At 36.3% G+C, this 18,141-nt stretch overlaps 1 protein-coding gene across 2 annotated transcripts in view; it reads left to right on the top strand.

Annotated features, from left to right (window-relative positions):
• Positions 1 to 18,141, top strand: part of SLC17A6 (solute carrier family 17 member 6) — a 41,155-nt gene that overhangs the window by 16,960 nt on the left and 6,054 nt on the right. For both annotated transcript variants that reach the window (XM_040495610.1, XM_040495611.1), the window contains exons 4-8: positions 5,274 to 5,388; positions 6,336 to 6,423; positions 6,968 to 7,054; positions 9,522 to 9,664; positions 13,532 to 13,681. In XM_040495610.1, coding sequence (XP_040351544.1) covers positions 5,274 to 5,388; positions 6,336 to 6,423; positions 6,968 to 7,054; positions 9,522 to 9,664; positions 13,532 to 13,681 — 583 coding nt within the window. The remainder of the gene's footprint in view (positions 1 to 5,273; positions 5,389 to 6,335; positions 6,424 to 6,967; positions 7,055 to 9,521; positions 9,665 to 13,531; positions 13,682 to 18,141) is intronic.

Raw genomic sequence — 18,141 nt, 5'->3', positions numbered from 1 at the left:
TGACTGACATACACTAACAATTCAATAACTATTGGCTATTTATTATTATTTCTACTTGACTGACTCACATTTATGGATTTATTATTATGTGCCAGGCACCAGCCTAAGCCTTTTAAGTGCATTATTTTTAGTCTGACAGCAGTCCTATGACATGTAATTTATTAATAGTTCTTTGTACAGATCCTAACACCTCTTAAATGCTTATGATATGCCAGACATTCTTCTGGGTGCTTTACTTGTAATAATACATAGGTTCTGATAATGTCCCCATTTTGTAGACCAGGAATGAAGCATAGTCAGTTAAGTAAACAGCTCAAGATCACTCAAGTAATTAATGACAGAAATAAACTTCAAACCCAGGCCTTAGAATCTGTGCTCTTGACCATTACACAGCTCTGCCCTTTTTTATAGACAAGGAATCAGACACCCAGAGAAGTTACATAACTTTCCAGTTACATAGTTATTGAATGACAAAGCTGGAGTCTTATAAAAATTTCTGTACCATGTTTATGTCACTATTTCTCCTACCACCATTAGTGACTTTGGCACCTTGCTCCTCTGCAACCCATCACCTTGCCTAAATTTACATGGATCCTGGTCACTTTATGTCTCCCTGGCCTTAACAATCCCTTGCCCCTTAATTCTGATCAGCTTTTGTGTTTACTTCACTTTAAGGGCTTGATCATCAATTATCTTCTCTAATCACTCTAAGCTACATTATGTCCAAGATGTCATGGACTTACAGACTCTGCTCTTCCCCTCCTTGTTCAATCTGCATTTCCTCACACCCTCTACTAATTCCTTGTTCATAAACTCACCCTTGATGTTCTTACTTCTCTTACTCACGCTATAGGGTACCACCATGTCCAGCCATTTTAAATAGTTTCTAGTTTCTGATGTACAATGAAATCTCTTCCATGTTTTTGAACCTTTGCAGATCCATTTCCTCTTTTTGGAATTTCTCCCTCCTCCTCCACCTTCTTCCTCTTCTTCTTCCTCTCCTTCTCCTTTTCCTTGTCCTTTCTCCCTTCTTCCTTTTTCCTTCTTCCTTCTTCCTTCAACAATTCATCTTCCAAGGCCCAACCTGAGAGTATTCCTACGAAGGGCTTGCTTCTTGGTCACCCCAGCTGGAATGGTATTTTCCCTCTTTTGCTTTTCATTTGTACACCTGTTATGAACTTTGGCTTAAGCTGCCTCTTGCTACTTGTCTCGTTCTTTCTCTTACTACACCAAGGGCCATTCTTATGTTTTCTCCTGAGTGCGTAGTAGCACCATATTGGTGAAAGAGCATTGCTTTTCATGTCAGAGAGCCCTAGATTCCAATCTCCACTCTACTGCTTGCTTTTATCTTACACAATTCTGGTCTCCATTTTCCTATTTGTAAAATGAGAAGAAAGTGTGACTCAGAGAGGTAAGGATTACATGAATTAATGTAGGTGGAGAGTATAGTAATTGTTCTGTAAGGTTTAGCTTCCTTTTCCTCCTCAGCACAGTACCCTACTCTAAATACGGTCTCACAAAGAATTGGAGTGTGAATGCATAAATGAATGTTGAGTGAAGTGGCTGCTTTAATTTTGGCTGTGTGTAGCACAGGAAGAGAAGGTGTGAAAGCTTCTCATACTGGGCAAGAATTTTGATAGATTTGTAAGTACTTGGATATTGATTTGGATAACAACTATATAAAATTTTAAAAAGAAGATGAGGTTCTGAAAAGTCTGATGGATTTCATTTTTAAATAGAAAAAAAGTCAATGTGTTTTCATGATCCAATAGCAACTATAATGAAAAAGGAATAGTATGGGAACTTGCAAGTGGGAAGCATTTAAACATGCCACATGATTATATTATTACAAACACTCTTCAGGGTGAGAGTGAGAAGTAAACTTTGAAAATGATCTATTGGTGTTTTATTTCAGGAATAGCAGCGTGAGTTCAAGTAGGTTTGTGAAGATTACTACTTAAATTTACACTTAGAATCCTGAAACACATTACTGACTACATGTATGCATAATCAGATGAAAACCCTAGTGGTAAAACCTACTGGCTTTGGAATCAGACAGACTAGATTTGAACCAGCGTTCTTCTACTTGGAACTGATTAATGACTTGTGCAAATGATCTCACTTATCTGAGGCTTAGTTTCGTCATCTATAAAATGGGTATGTTAATAATATCCATGTCATTGGGTTGTTAAGTGGCTATGGATTTTATGGCATGTGAAGTGTTAGCCTGGGGTTTAGCAAGGTGAAGAAGCATTTATTAGATTTAGGTCTAACTATAATGGATGCTTAATGAACAGTTCATAATTGATTCAGTTCTACTAGTGGGTGATTTTGTCCCCCAAGGGACATTTTGCAATTTTTGTAGACATTTTTGGTTGCTACAACTTGGGGACAAATGCTACTGCACCTAGTGCATAAAGGCCATGGGTGCTGCTAAACATGATACAATGCACAGACAGTGTCCCACAACAAAGAAGCATCCGTCCTGAAATATCAATAGTGTGGAGGTTGAGAAATCCTGAGCTATAGAATGGGTAAAAGTCATCTCTCCTGACATGTCTAGAGACAGCCATATTTTAAAACACTTCATGGGGCTCCTGAGTGGCTCAGTTGGTTGAGCGTCCAACTTCAGCTCAGGCCATGATCTCATGGTTTGTGGGTTCGAGCCCTGTGTCAGGCTCTGTGCTGACTGCTTGCTTAGAGCCTGGAGGCTGCTTCAGATTCTGTGTCTCCTTCTCTCTCTGTCCCTCTTGCATTCTGTCTCACTCTGTCTTTCAAAAATAAATAAATGTGAAAAAAAACACTTCAAATGGGGAGAAAGTGATGGTTGAAAGTTATATTCATAAAAAGTAAACTTCATGCATCATACTTTCAAAAAATTATTGGAAAAGAAGACACACATATTAGATAAGCCTGGATATACACCTTATGGTGGTTTTTGTTTGTTTGTTTGTTTGTTGGTTTGTTTTTTGGCAAACCTTAGCATGCAAAATTATCACCTGGATTTCTTATCAAAACACAGATTTTCAGGCTTCACTCCCAGCATAGTCTGATTTGAAAACTCTGGTGTGAAAAATCTGCATTTTTAATAAACATTTTAATAATCTGCATTTTTAAATCTGCAGCTGGTTCATGGACAACAGTTTGAAGGGATTCTTTTGAAGGGCTGAATGGGGTAGATGCATAACTCATACAAACACCTTCAAAAGTGCTGTCGCATTATGTAGCTCTGGTTCTCATTATCCTTAAAGCCTGCAGCAGGGTCAGTCTCTTTAGTATGGAGGATAATAAGCAAAGTGAGATACAGCTACAGGATACAGGAGAGTGAGTTTGGCAGGACCTAGACAGCCTACCCACATGACCAAAACTTCAGTGTCTTTTGCCCTTCCTGCCTTCATCCTGTTACACAGGTAAAACATTCATACTTCCAGAGAGGTAGAAACATGTGCATCACACTGGCCTTTGGAAACAGGCACCATTTACCACTAGGTCCAGGAAACATGCCCTATACCTTTTCTCTTGCTTCCTATCAGCCTTAAAGGAAGCCTCCAAAATGTCCTGGGGATGGCACACAGCCACGTTCGGATTGCATTTTTAAGAGAGGTTGAAATTCTTTCAGCTGGAAGGTAATAATCAATGACAATACATTTTAAATCAATTTTTATACCAATTTTGGACTCTTATTTTATAAAGGCAGGTCATTGGGATTTTGCATTTCTTTTCTGAAAAAATAAATCCATGTTTGGCAGAAGTTTAATGTCACTGGATGGGTGGTATCTTAATGAGGGTAATCATTTTTAGAAATAGAAAGTTCCTCTTTTGTGACAGACATTTAGGAAATAAGTCATTCTTTGACTCAAACCTAAAGATACCTATTCAGCAAACAGCAGAGAGGAAGAATGGAACAGGATATTTACCTCCTGAGAAGCCACTGAGGACAGGCAGATATTAGGTTACATGAAGTAAACAAAAGTATTTGACCTGATCTATGATTCATAGAAAAACAGCTGATCCACTTTAGCCTTTCATAAAGTCATTTCTCAAATTTCAGTAGCTGATTAATAATGACCAAGGTCCCTTTCAGAAACTCCAGGCTTTAACTCTTACACTTAAATGTGCCCCATGGAAGAATCAGAGCTTCTATGAGGCAACAATCTTCACTGAATTCAAGGCTCAGTGGTCGACTTGAGAAAACTTGCACAGGATGCACAAATTAGCTCATTAGAGATAGTGTGTTCCCATACTTCTCTGCAAGAGAATATTTCTAAAGCTACCCAGTTAAGGGAATATCTTTCTTACTTAGTATGAACATTGTGGAAGATATTTTGAAAACAAAGTGGAATTTTTGCTTATAGATAGATGAAGGTGTGAGTACCATAGCTAAAGCAATTCTTTTCTGACGTATTGTGTGTATGCACACAGCTAGAGGTGTGCCTCAGACACTATCCCCACTCACACAAAAAAGAAAGAAAAAAATACGTATTAAGTAATAGTTACTTTCACTATAAATACATGTGCTGCCGGATCCGATCATGAGATTTCTCGGGGTATTTAAAATATAATTCCTGGGGCGCCTGGGTGGCGCAGTCGGTTAAGCGTCCGACTTCACGGACCGATCTCGCGGTCTGTGAGTTCGAGCCCCGCGTCAGGCTCTGGGCTGATGGCTCAGAGCCTGGAGCCTGTTTCCGATTCTGCCCCTCCCCCGTTCATGCTCTGTTTCTCTCTGTCCCAAAAATAAATAAACGTTGAAAAAAAAATTTTTAAATATAATTCCATTCATAACATTTTTATGTATATGCAGCTTTTAAGAAAGTTGAAAATAGTTGTATAATGTGAGACATAAGCCTATTTAGGCATTTATGATTTTTTTGACAACTTTTCAGTGAATATCTACTATGTGTCAGGCACTGTGCTGTATTGGGGATATAACAGTATACCTGAAAAAAAAAATCCTCTTGCCCGTAAGCAGCTTACATCGTAGACTGAGATATAAACCAAAAACATGTACAATGATTTGTCAAATATTTGCAATTTGTGCTTAGATCTATGAAGAAAATAAATACAAGTAAATATAACTGGATTTCTTGAGTCTTTCTTTTATTTCTTGTGCTTTAATACAACATTTCAAGATGGTCAAGGTTTTTATTTGTAGTGGCTAGTCAATCAAGTCCAGAACACATTTTATTCTTTTGGAAAAAGCAATGTACCTTAAAATTGCTTTTAATTAACTTGACCTGACATATTTAGATCTGCTAACTCCTTTTCTTTTTCAGGGTTTTTGGAGCTGCCATACTTCTTACCTCTACTCTGAATATGCTAATCCCATCAGCAGCCAGAGTGCATTATGGGTGTGTCATCTTTGTTAGGATATTGCAGGGACTTGTTGAGGTATGGAACCGCAGGATGACATCATCTTAAGGTTGGCATGTTAATCAGAACCAGCAGGCTATCTTTGTCTTGATCTACAAATAAACATTTTATAAGGTTGTGTCTACACAGTATGCTTAAAAATTGGAAAATTGGGCAATCAGATATTTTGTGTTTAAATAATGCTAAAGTACAACTGTGACTGCTCGTCTCCTCTTCTCGAGAATTGAGTGGTATTAAAGAAATGTTTAATGACTATTTAACTTAAAAAAATAAAAAGGACAAACACTTTTGTTAATGTGCTATGATAAGAATTTTTGAGTCCGTCCTTTCCTGGTGATAACCTGAATTAATACCTTTTGGGAGTTTTATACCAAGTCCCCGTAGGACTCGAATCATGATCTGAGTTTTCACTAAAATGTTTCATTGACTATATTCTTTGGGAATTCAGAATTCTCCTGAAGTATAGTGAGAGTAGGTAAATCAGATAAGTATTAAAGCCCTTCTCTCCAAAAAAGAAAGAAAAACTTGATAGGATCAAAATAACACAAAATGGATAATTATTTTAAAGGTCTTAAGTTCTAGATACTACTTTTAGGAAGTGTGAGCTTCAAGGATCTAAGCTTTACCTTCTTCTGTATGGATTCCTTATATTTGGGAATCACTGTATTTAATGACTCATGAAAAGGCCTCCCACATTTCTCGAGCTGTTCAGAGTTGCAGATGAATGGAGTAATACTTGAGTGTTGGGGAGAATTTGGACAGGTCACTAAAAAGCCATGTCTTACTTGATCTGGGCTGAAAGTTTTTAAGGTGAAATTTCAGGGAATTAGCAAAGAGCTATGAGTAGCAGCTTTCTCTAATACCTTGGGCCCATTTGAAGGAGATAGCCTCAGAGAAGGGAATGAGCTTATTTTTCAGTTACCCTGCATCCTAAATGGTGATATATATATCTTCCCCCATCACAGGGCGTCACCTACCCAGCATGTCATGGGATATGGAGCAAATGGGCTCCTCCTCTAGAGAGGAGTAGATTGGCAACCACCTCCTTTTGTGGTGAGTACCACATGCAGATGGAATTATGGTAGGTAAAAGTTTAGGAACAACTTGGATAAGAACCGAAAGTCGATAAAGCACATCTCTAAAACCATTTGGGGTGTGTGTGTGTGTGTGTGTGTACATGAGGAAAGGTTTTTGACCACCAGTTCAATTTCTTTAATTCTTATCGGTCTCCTTAAATCCTCTATTTCTTCTGCGTTTTTTATTTTTCTAGGAGTTGATGATCCATTTCATCTAAGTTTTCAAATATATTCATACATAATTTTATCATAGTCTTTTTACTTCATTTTTTTTTATTATAGTCTTATTATTTTTATACCTCTTTTGTGTCTTAGGGAAGTAGGTCAGATACACTTGTGTAGTCCTGTATCACTGGCTGTGTATGTAGACATATATATGTATTTGTAGGTACAGGGGTAGAAGTGTGCATGTACCTAAGTGTGCAGCTATGTGTTAGTGGGAGCCAACCAATAAATGTGAGATGAAGTCAGAATTTGTATTTATTTCATTTACCTTCCTCCCATTCTCCCTTCTACTTTAGGTTCATATGCTGGAGCTGTGATTGCAATGCCTTTAGCTGGCATTCTCGTACAGTATACTGGTTGGTCCTCAGTATTCTATGTCTATGGTATGTTGCATTTCTCTACAATAAAGTTAAAAGAAATGTATGTGAACTAAAACAAAGTGATAGATCACTGAATAGACTCCTGCATTTACTCACATTTTGCCCATTAATAATCCTTTTTTCATATTTTGGGAAGATCAAGGAAAATGTCTTATCTTTATGATTCTCCCTACCTTGGTATTTATTGTTTTTAAAAGCAATTACATTGCTGGTGGCAACGTTGACATGGTATGACATACATTGTCCTTGAATATGAAAAAAAGTTAGCTCTTGATTCATAGCCAATTAAGAGGAAAGAGCTAGGCAGCACCCACTTTTCTTTCTTTGCTACTGCTTTCTTAGTTATTCCCCTGACCCTGCCTTATCAAGGCTGAATAGGGATAGAAAGCTGGAAAACAATAGTGGGGTTAATGCAGCAGTGCAGTTTTGTGATGAAATATTAACTGTCAGCTGCAGCAACAGACATTTTCGTCTTCATTATTCCAGAATTAAGTGCGATGAAACCTTCAAATGGAAATAAAAAAGGACCCGAAACTCTAAGTCTGAAGTCCTTAGAGAGACCCCTAATGTCTCTCTCTAGATTCTTTTTTTTTTTTTTTGGTAACAATCAGAAAAAGAGAAATATAAGAGAGCTGGATTCCAACTGATGTCACTGATTAATACCATCTTTGGATGTGGGCCGAGAATGTGAAATATTAATGAAGTCATGAGGTAGAACCGGACAGTATCTGGCTGCTTCCAAATTTGGCATGATCCATTTCCATTTCAGAATGTTCTCGTCAGAGCAAATTCTTATATTTGCAGAATATTATTTAATATGCTTTATATAGCAGGAGCTCTTATTCTGGTTCAAAAGCCATGGATGGGTTTTAGATTCATGAATGCCCAAAATTATCAGCCATACATGCATTTGTACATTTTTTCCTGGGGAGATATTTTTATCAGATTTTAATCCATATCTTTCATTAGATTTTCATTTCATTTTAATCCATATCTTTCATTAGATACACTGAAAATATCACACTATAGCACTTGCCTACTGTGTGTAACAAAAATTAGGTCTTTGAGCCAGCCACACATTCACTATTAATAATTTAAAAATTAATATGATATGAACTGAATAGTGGCTTACATTAAAACAGATAATGCATATATAGCAATTAGCTAAATGTCTGGCACTGCAGATGCATTCAGTTAGTGGTAATGGTAATTACTACTGAATTACACAAGCTTTCATTTATTGAGTGCTTTTTTTTGTGCCATCCACTGTGCTAGTTACTAGTTGCATTATCTCCTTTAACCCTTCTTTGCCACAGTCTTATAAAAAAAAAAAGAGTCATCTCATTTTATAGTGGAGGTTTACGGAGATTTCATCATTGATTAGAGCATATATCTAATGAGTGACACAGCCAGGATTTGAATCTGGGAGACCCATATGCCACAACGACTACACTCTACCAAATGTTCACATACTATCTAACCCCCAGTTGTGTTCGCTGTCATGTTTGGTAATGAAAAAAAAAAGCACGGCATATCAAAATCTGTGGTATTAAGAAACAATTCTTAGAGATTGAACAAGCAGGAAAAAAGTATTAGAGAGATCAGGAGTATTTAGATTGTTACCCAAGGGATAAAGAACGGTAAGAGGCAAAAATAAATGACCATCCTCTGGGAAACCAGAATAAACCACTTGAAATTTTTTCTTTTATTGATTCTTTAGGTTTACATTGCACAATAAGGGCATGATTTAATAGTGAAAGTGCTAAAGAAAGGGATGGAGAAGAACTTGCAAACAGTTTATTGTATTTAACTTTCATCTGCCCAAAGAGTGATCCATAGGCAGCAGTGTGGTACTGAAAATGACATGGTATATAGTCATATAAAGTGTTAAATGTTACTACGTTAATTAGAGAATTTTTTAAATGAACTATAGCCACTTAGGCTAAAATAATCTAGATTTTATTTAATAGTCTGTTTACTAGATCTGGAGGTGCTAGTAGGAGAGTGAAAGGAGTATTTTTGTGTGTGTGGAAATACACTCACATATTCGTATGGAAGGCAAATCAGAAAAGAACTCAACCTCTTTGAAGACAGGAATTTTGTCTTGTGCACCAAATACCTCTCACTTAGCAGAGTTCCTGGAATAGTAAGTGCTCAGTAAATGTTTGTTGGATGTATGAACATCTTCCAGACCATGCCATTCAATAATTGTTCATTGTGAGTTTCCCGTGTATCACCGTTATTTAATAAAGAGATAAAACTACAGGACCAGCCTTCAGGAAGGTTGAAGTCTAGTGGCATAACACAAGCATAGATGGCTGAAGTCAGTTGGAGAAGCATAAACTCCAAATCACATTCTATAGAATGTGTCTGTCATGAGATTCCTATCATTTTATTCCACCAAATGATGGTTAACTAAGGACATTTATGATAGATTTTTGCCTTTTTTCTTTTGAACTTTTGCTTGCAGGAAGCTTTGGAATGATCTGGTACATGTTTTGGCTTTTGGTGTCTTATGAGAGTCCTGCAAAGCATCCTACCATTACAGATGAAGAACGTAGGTACATTGAAGAAAGCATTGGAGAGAGTGCAAATCTTTTAGGTGCAATGGAAGTAAGAATTTTATTATGGTGTATATTCCTGTTCTTATTCTTCATCTCACCTCCCTTTGACCAACCAAACTACTTTCTGAGTCCCAATTCAACGAAACCAGTTTGGTGTCAATCATGATTGTTTTCTTTCCTCCATCCATATTTTCTGAGTTAGGAATGGTCACTACTTCCTTTACCTATAACTTCTTTTTTTCTTTATCTTTTCTCAATCATCAAATTTTCCCTTGGCTGTAGCTAGGACTATAAACCTAAATAAGCTTTTATAAACAGTTCAATATGATCCATAATTTAAACAAATTCAACAAATATTTGTTAACTTCAGATCACAGGAAATGCCAGATCAGCTAACACAATTATGAAAAGGACTATTATTAGTGTATTGAATTGTCTAAATGTAGGTTTTACACATATCTATTTATGCTACATGTGGTTTAAGAAATCTTAAATCATTAGAATGTCAATAATAGCTGACATGAAAATATTCTTAGCATAATACAATCTTGTTATTGATAAAATCTTACCATTTTCAGGATTATTGTTATGAAGATAAAGTATTCATATAACATGAACCCCTTTCCTTATTCTGATTTGCTTTCTTGAATGGAATCTATGGAGACAGAAATGCATTCTCTGTCAATAATGCAAATATTTTAGTCCCCGTGACATTAATATATCATAAATATTAATTGGTAAATAGCCATCTGGTACTATTAAAAACTGGGGAACAAAACTCACGTATTTAGATAGGTGCAATAATTCAGCACCTGAACAGAAACTCAATTCCTTATGCTGAGAGATAGAAGGCACCATGCATGGCTGAGGAACCAGTGTCTCTTAACATTATGCTTCTCTTTCTTTTAAAGGCTCCTCTCCTCATTCGAATTGTATTTTATTCCAGCAGATTCTCTACTTCATTTGTTAGAGAAGGCCTGTCTTTGACACCTCATCCTAGGTTCAAAGGTCTATCAGCCACTAGTGTTGAGGCCTTTAATGAATAGGAAAAATCCCATTTTGGATATCATACAGAAGTGAAACTTCAGTACTTAAAAACAGTATTCTTATGGTAGTCCCATGAATGGGAGAGACTGGCATTAGAACTTTCCCCTTCCTGTTTCCTTCTGTAAATGGCCTGATGGTTTCTAATGGTGGCTACTTAGGAAACAAGTGGTGATGTGGGGATGGCGTGGGTGTTGGCAGTGCACGCTGGTGCCCACCAGCAGTGGTCGCTGTGCACAGAAGCTAAATATAGGCTGATCCATGGCGAGTTCAGAATTTAGCCTCAATTTCTAGCCCCAAAATGATCTGATCAGCCTATATTTTCATTGTTTAATATACCTCTTTTACTTACCAGTTCTTGAGAGATTGTGTGTCTAAATCAAACATACGCTTTTAATTTTTTTTTTCAACGTTTATTTATTTTTGGGACAGAGAGAGACAGAGCATGAACGGGGGAGGGGCAGAGAGAGAGGGAGACACAGAATCGGAAACAGGCTCCAGGCTCTGAGCCATCAGCCCAGAGCCTGACGCGGGGCTCGAACACCCGGACCGCGAGATCCGTGACCTGGTTGAAGTAGGACGCTTAACCGACTGCGCCACCCAGGCGCCCCAAACATACGCTTTTAAACAGTTAAAAATTTAGTCTAAGTGAAAACCAATTTCTGGAAATGACATTAAAAAGAGCAGCTAGTAGCTTGATAAAACAGCATAATCTCAAACTCCCAATTTCCTTACCTTACTGCTTTTCTGAACATAGTATTTACTTCTTACTGATGTTTTATACTTTCCTGAAGCTCCAAAAGAAAATTAAAAATGAGATTATATTCCAGTTATTGTACTTGGACTTTAGTTATTTTTAGCTTTTTATTGTGAACAAATTTAATATATAGCAAAGCAGAAAGAACAGTAACAGAAACATCCATGTCTCCACGGCATAGATGCAACAGTTGTTAACATCTTGCCTTATCTATTTCACTTTTCTTATTTCTGAATGATTTCAAAGTAAATGAGGTATTAAAACACTTGACCCACAAATACTTCATATGCCTCTCTAAAAAAATAAAAATCCTCTTTCACAACTTAAGGGCTATTATTATACCTAAAACAATTAAAAATAATTCCCTGATAGTGCCTAATACCTAGATCGTATTCAAATTTCTAATACCCAGTCCCAATATGAATACCTGGTCTATATTCATATGCCCTGTGCAGCTATTTCTTTGGAATCTGCATCCAATTAAGGATCACACATTGCAGCTGACTGTATTGTCTTTTAAATCTTTTTTTCCTTAAAAAATTAAATATAACATGCATACAGAAAAATGCATAAATCTTAAGCAAACAACTTGCTTAATTTTTGTAAACACACTTATGAAGCAAACAGCCAGGTCAGTAAGTACACTGTTATCAAAATGGTATAAGCCCTCCTACGACCCCTAACAATTTTTAAGGTATAAAATTAGATATATCTTACATTTGATGAAATATTTTACAACCTGAAGAAAAAAGTTCTTAGCAGAGATGTTCCAGGTCTGAATAATAGAAACACTTTCCCAGCAGGAAAAAGCTATTTACTTTTAATAATATTCTGAAGTTATTTCTCATACAAATATAATAATACAATACTGACATCCCTGTATTTGACCATTTTTATTACCTGTGAAATAAGCATATTTATCTGGCATTGTTTTCCCAGAGCATACTGAATTTTAAGAAATTCATCTATGATGTTGTCACTGGATATGTTTATTCAAAGCCACAGCACTCATATGTTATTAGGCTGTGTTTTTGTTTTTGTTTGTTTTTCTTTTTTGTCTGATATATATTTGTGATCACAAAATATAATTTCTTACTATATTACTTTTAAAGTGATCTTGAAAGGTTTAGTTAGAGTCACAATCAAGGCTAGCAATTCTAAGGTTCTATATCCAGGAATAATTACCCAATCTGTGCAAAAAATGGTTGTCTCTTCTTTTACTAATTTGATCGGTTCAAGGATCCCAACCTCGCGTTAAACAGAGTTATTTTAGGCTATCGTTTCTTCACCAAACTCTATTTTGACATTCAAAATAAGGTCATTGAGAAAGTGCTTGAGAATAGGAGAGACATTTTCAGGTCTGAAAATATTAGTCTTGAGGGGCAGAAGAAAATTGCTTTATGTTTGGGCATATAGAGGATCTTTAGGAATATTAGGTATAATTTTTTAATGGTTATCATAAGCAAAACCAATCATGTTTAGGTTGTTAATTTTGAAATGTTTTCAATATCACAAATAACGAATTATCATGTGCCCATGGTGTGATGGGTGGCCACTTTAATCCAACTGTATACCATAGGAGTTTTACAGAACTTTGCACTTTAGCATCACAGAATTTATATTGAAATCCATTGTCTTTCAAGAGAATTTATAGATCTGTAGTCGTATTATTGACTTTAGATAGGGCCTAGAATATTGCACTCTTAATTTTTCTTATTTTTCTTCTAACTATATTGGATTTTCAATGTTTTAGATAAGATATTTTGGATACTAACAAGGTCACTGATATGGCAATGATCTTTAGCTAAGTCATGATCTGTCATTGCAAAAAAACATCTTAACAACTAGGATCTGTGCTTTTGGAATTGTTTTCTATAAACATAGGATCTTACATATTCCTAAAATGTAAACTATCTAATCAGAAGAGGCTGATATCTTTTTTTTATTCCAATGATTATTCATGCAGCAAAGATTAATTAGACTTGCAATGAACTGTTCATTACCTCCTACTCATGCCCCAACATATACATCCTGAAAATGCAAAGCACTTATTATTCCCATTTAAGTTAGAACATATTTTAAATGGTCAGAATGGCTCTCTGTTTGGGATTTCAGAAATTCAAGACTCCATGGAGGAAATTTTTTACATCTATGCCTGTCTATGCAATAATTGTTGCAAACTTCTGCAGAAGCTGGACTTTTTACTTATTGCTTATTAGTCAGCCGGCATATTTTGAAGAAGTCTTTGGATTTGAAATCAGCAAGGTATGTAAAAATTATCCTGTTTAACTAGTGCATTATTTTTGTGTTCAGCTGAATATTAAGTTTCTTTGCCAACATTCTATCTTCTAAATTTTATAAGTTACTCATTTATGTGTCATCTATTTAACAAATAACTTCTGGGAAACAGACTGAGTAAGGTGTTTGAATGTCTGCTTCATTCAGCTGTCTGCTAAAAACTGCTCTTTGTTGATGGAAATACAGGCAAAATCAGCCTGGTCTCTGCCCTCATGGAGCTTATGTCTCAGTTGGGGTGGGCAGCTCTGGAGCCTTTCCCCTATAAAGAAACATAACTTTCTTTAAGTCTCAGATCAGAGATAGTGTTACAGTGAACAAAAAATGGAATTGTATTTATACAATTACCAATCTCTTCTTCAATGCTTTCAAAAATCTGTCTGGCTCTCTTTTCCATGTAAAAGTTTATTTTGATTTGGTCCTGATTGATACACAAATGGATAATGAAGATGTCATACATAACACACACGCATACGCGCACACGTGCACACACAGTGGAATATTATGTGGCCACAAAAAGGATGAGATTGTGCCATTTGTGACAACATAGATGGACCTAGGGGGTATTATATGAGATGAAATAAGTCAGACTTTGAGAAAGACAAATACCTTATGATTTCACTCATATGTGTAATCTAAAAAAACCTAAATGAAGAAACAAACAAAAAGCAGAATCAGATGTGTAAATATAGAGAACAAATTGGGGGTTGCCAGAGGGGTGGGAAATAAGGGATGGGCAAAATGAGTGAAGGGGAGCAGGAGATACAGGCTTCCAGTTATGGAATAAATAAGTCATTGGATTAAATGATGCAACATAAGGAACACAGTCAATGATACTTTAATGCCATTGTGTGGTGACAGATGGTAGCCACACTTGTGGTGAGTGTAGCAAAATATATAGACTTGTGGAAGCACTTTGTCATACACCTGAAATTAATGTAACATTGTGTTTTAACTACACTCAAGTAAAAGAAAAAAATTTAAAAAAAATCTTATAAACTTAAAAAAATCTCTCTGGCTAAAAGATTTGAGATAGCAAAAAAAAAAAAAAAAGCTGAAAACAATCTTATGTGCCATTTATTCAATTTATTCATTTAACAAGCTTTTGTTGAATATGAGATGTGTAGGATTCAGAAATAAAAACATGGTTCCTGTCCTCAAGAGTTCACAGCTTGGTGGTATAGACGAAAGCAATTAGTTACCAGTTACAGCACAGTATGCTAAATGCTACAGACATTCGTTCATAGCTGTGAAAATGTAATCATTTTGAGACATTTCGTAAAGAAAAAATGAAAATGAAAATACAACTTCATATTTATAGAAGGATTTGAAATTTACAAGGTCCTTTCATATTCATAAACAACCTTGTTTGGTTGACCAGCTGGATAACTATCATCATTTCTATTGGTGAGGAAACAAACTAGGGAAGGTATTTAAATTGCCTACAGCCAAGCTGGTAATATATGCCAGGATCGAGTTGAAACCCTGATCCTTTAATTTATGTTTCATTTCCCTTTACTATGCTATTCAAATTCAGGTAGACCCTATGTTCATTTAAGCACTTAGCAAAGTATCTGTTGAATACCATCTCTGCCAAGCCCTTTGCCGAGTACTGAATACACTTGTCTGTGCTGGCAATGGACTTGCCATTTCTCTTCATGTCATTACATACGTCCAGCTGGGCTCGCTATTCATATTATGTCTCTACTTGAAAGACTATCAGAGGCCTGGAATTGAAGAAAACCTGAGTTTAGGAGAAGCTATTCTAAGAGCTCTTTTGTAATCCCTGTTTCTAAGGAAACTGTTTCCTCCCTTCCTGAGAAGAATGGCTGCTTTAGATAGGCCTCTTCTCTCTAGAGCTGATCAAACATTGCAGGGTAGCCTTTGGAAGCTCTGAGAGGTGTTATACTGCTCAACAAAGGCTGCTGGAGGTGTGAGTCCATTTTCATAATCTAGGACAAATATGACACTGAGACGCTATTAATAAAGTCAGGTCTCATGGGGAAAAATTGAAGGAGCCAACTGATGTTAATGAAACTGTGGTCATTCTGGCCCTGTAGCTCCTCTTAACTGAAAATGCTTGAGTAAAAGCAATGATATTTTGCAAAACCTAAATACAATAACCAGATGAGTTGATTCGATTCGCTTACTGTATTTTTAACTAAAATTGTAGGTAAATTCTACACACACAGATTGGCTTGAAAATTTTCATTATACTGGCTTAAAATAAGTCACATACTTCCTTGAAAAATGTGTAAAGGAGGTAGTAAAATAAATAGAACACGGGTTTTGGATCCAGGCTGGCATGGCTCTGAATCCAAGCTGTACAATAAACAATTGATACATAACCTAGTGCTGATGTTTGAATGCTTGCCAGCCCCAATTTTCTCTTGTACAAATAATTCCATTAATATCCTCTTTCAGAACTCAGCAAAATGTAAGCAAACTAAAATATTTAAATGGAGAGGGCTCAGTTGGTTATGCTCTGGCTTTTGATTTTGGCTCAGGTTGTAATCTCATGGTTGGGGAGATCAAACCCCGTGTCAGATTCCGTGCTCACAGAATGGAGCCTGATTGGTATTCTCTCTCTCTCTCTCTCTCTCTCTCTCTCTCTCTCTTAAAATAAATAAATAAATAAACATTAAAATATATTTAAAAGGAGGATAGTTTTCTACAACCTTAGTTAAACTGAGTATCTTGCAGACTCAATGACAAGTATAATAGCTTAATATTCAGGTAGACTGACTCAGGTAAAGCAGAAACACACACACACACACACACACACACACACACACACACATATATACACATATGTATGTTGAAAATGGTATATCAAGGGAAGGCCAGTGCTTGGATTAACCAGCCCTTTGAGAGGTCAGGTTACAAGAGATAACAAGTGACAGGAGACATTGATTCCTTTTGAGTTTCACATTTAGGGGCAGAGAAGAAGTGTTGAGTGGTTGCTCTTTGTTGCGTGGTAACCTGCCAATTTCTACAAGGACTGTGACACAGGTCGGGAGAGAGGAAATCCAGACTGTGAAGCACAAAGAGGAGAAGCACAAAGAGGAGGGTGCACAAAGTCTAATGACCTGGAGTTTCTATGAAGAACCAATCAGTTATAGTCTATATATACTGATAAAAAACTATATCTATATATAGATATAGCTATCTAAACTCTATCTATCTATCTATCTAAGTATATATATCTAATTATATTTAGATGTAAAAACATTTAGCCTTAAAATAATGAGCAAAGTACTGTGTGTTTATCATAAATAATGATACTCCCAAAAAGTCTTGATCATTCTGATAACATGTGATCGCAAATGATTAATTATGATAAGTCACCAAAAGCTGAGAAGATAGTTGAATAAGTTACTCAAAGTTCTGCAACTTGGCCCTGATGAGGTCGCATACAGAATATATAAACATTGTCTAAGGAACTTGGAGATTCAGTACCTTCAAATATTAAGTCAGCAGGCTAAAATATTCTCAACTTCTGTCTCATTAACCTTGAGATTGTTAGCTTCTTGTACTTCCCACAGTGTTTTCCTGAAAGAATAAGTAATAATCATAGCTTTATTCTTTGTTTATCCAAAGGAATAAAATGTTTATTGAGTAGATAGTAAATAGCAAAGGGTGTTCAATTTGAGAACTTTTCAGATGTCTCAAACACTGGTCAAGATGCAGGCCAGTTGTGTGGACTTCAGAAATGCAGGTCACTCTTAGACTTTGTCTGCCTCTGAATATCAGACACACGACATACAACTCTACACAAATCCAGCATGGTGTATTTCAGAATGTTTTCTTGTCTGATGGTTTCTCTCTACACAGTGGTTGCTTTAAATATATCTACTGTAGTTAAGAATAAAGAACACTCTGCTTTTTTCAAGGTGCTGTTCTGAAAAGCAATGTTTGCTTTAATGTCAATTTAGCTTATACTTTTACTTCGTTCACATTTGTGGAGCCTCTACTAAATGCCAGTTTTTTTTAAATATGAAATTTATTGTCAAATTGGTTTCCATACAACACCCAGTGCTCATCCCAACAGGTGCCCTCCTCAATGCCCATCACCCACTTTTGCCTCCCTCCCACCCCCCATCAACCCTCAGTTTATTCTCAGTTTTTAAGAGTCTCTTGTGGTTTGCCTCCTTCCCTCTCTGTAACTTTTTTTCCCCCTTCCCCTCCCCCCTGGTCTTCTCTTACATTTCTCAGGATCTACATAAGAGTGAAAACATATGGTACCTGTCTTTCTCTGTATGACTTATTTCACTTAGCATAACATTGTCCTGTTCCACCCACATTGCTACAAAAGGCCATATTTCATTCTTTCTCATTGCCAAGTAGTATTCCATTGTATATATAAACCACAACTTCTTTATCCATTCATCAGTTGATGGACATTTAGGCTCTTTCCATAATTTGGCTAT

This window comes from Herpailurus yagouaroundi, unplaced genomic scaffold (assembly GCF_014898765.1).
Source record: "Herpailurus yagouaroundi ecotype Mexico unplaced genomic scaffold, PumYag 187, whole genome shotgun sequence".
In the NCBI taxonomy this organism is placed as follows: Eukaryota; Metazoa; Chordata; class Mammalia; order Carnivora; family Felidae; genus Herpailurus; species Herpailurus yagouaroundi.
This window is presented reverse-complemented; position numbering and strand designations above follow the sequence as displayed.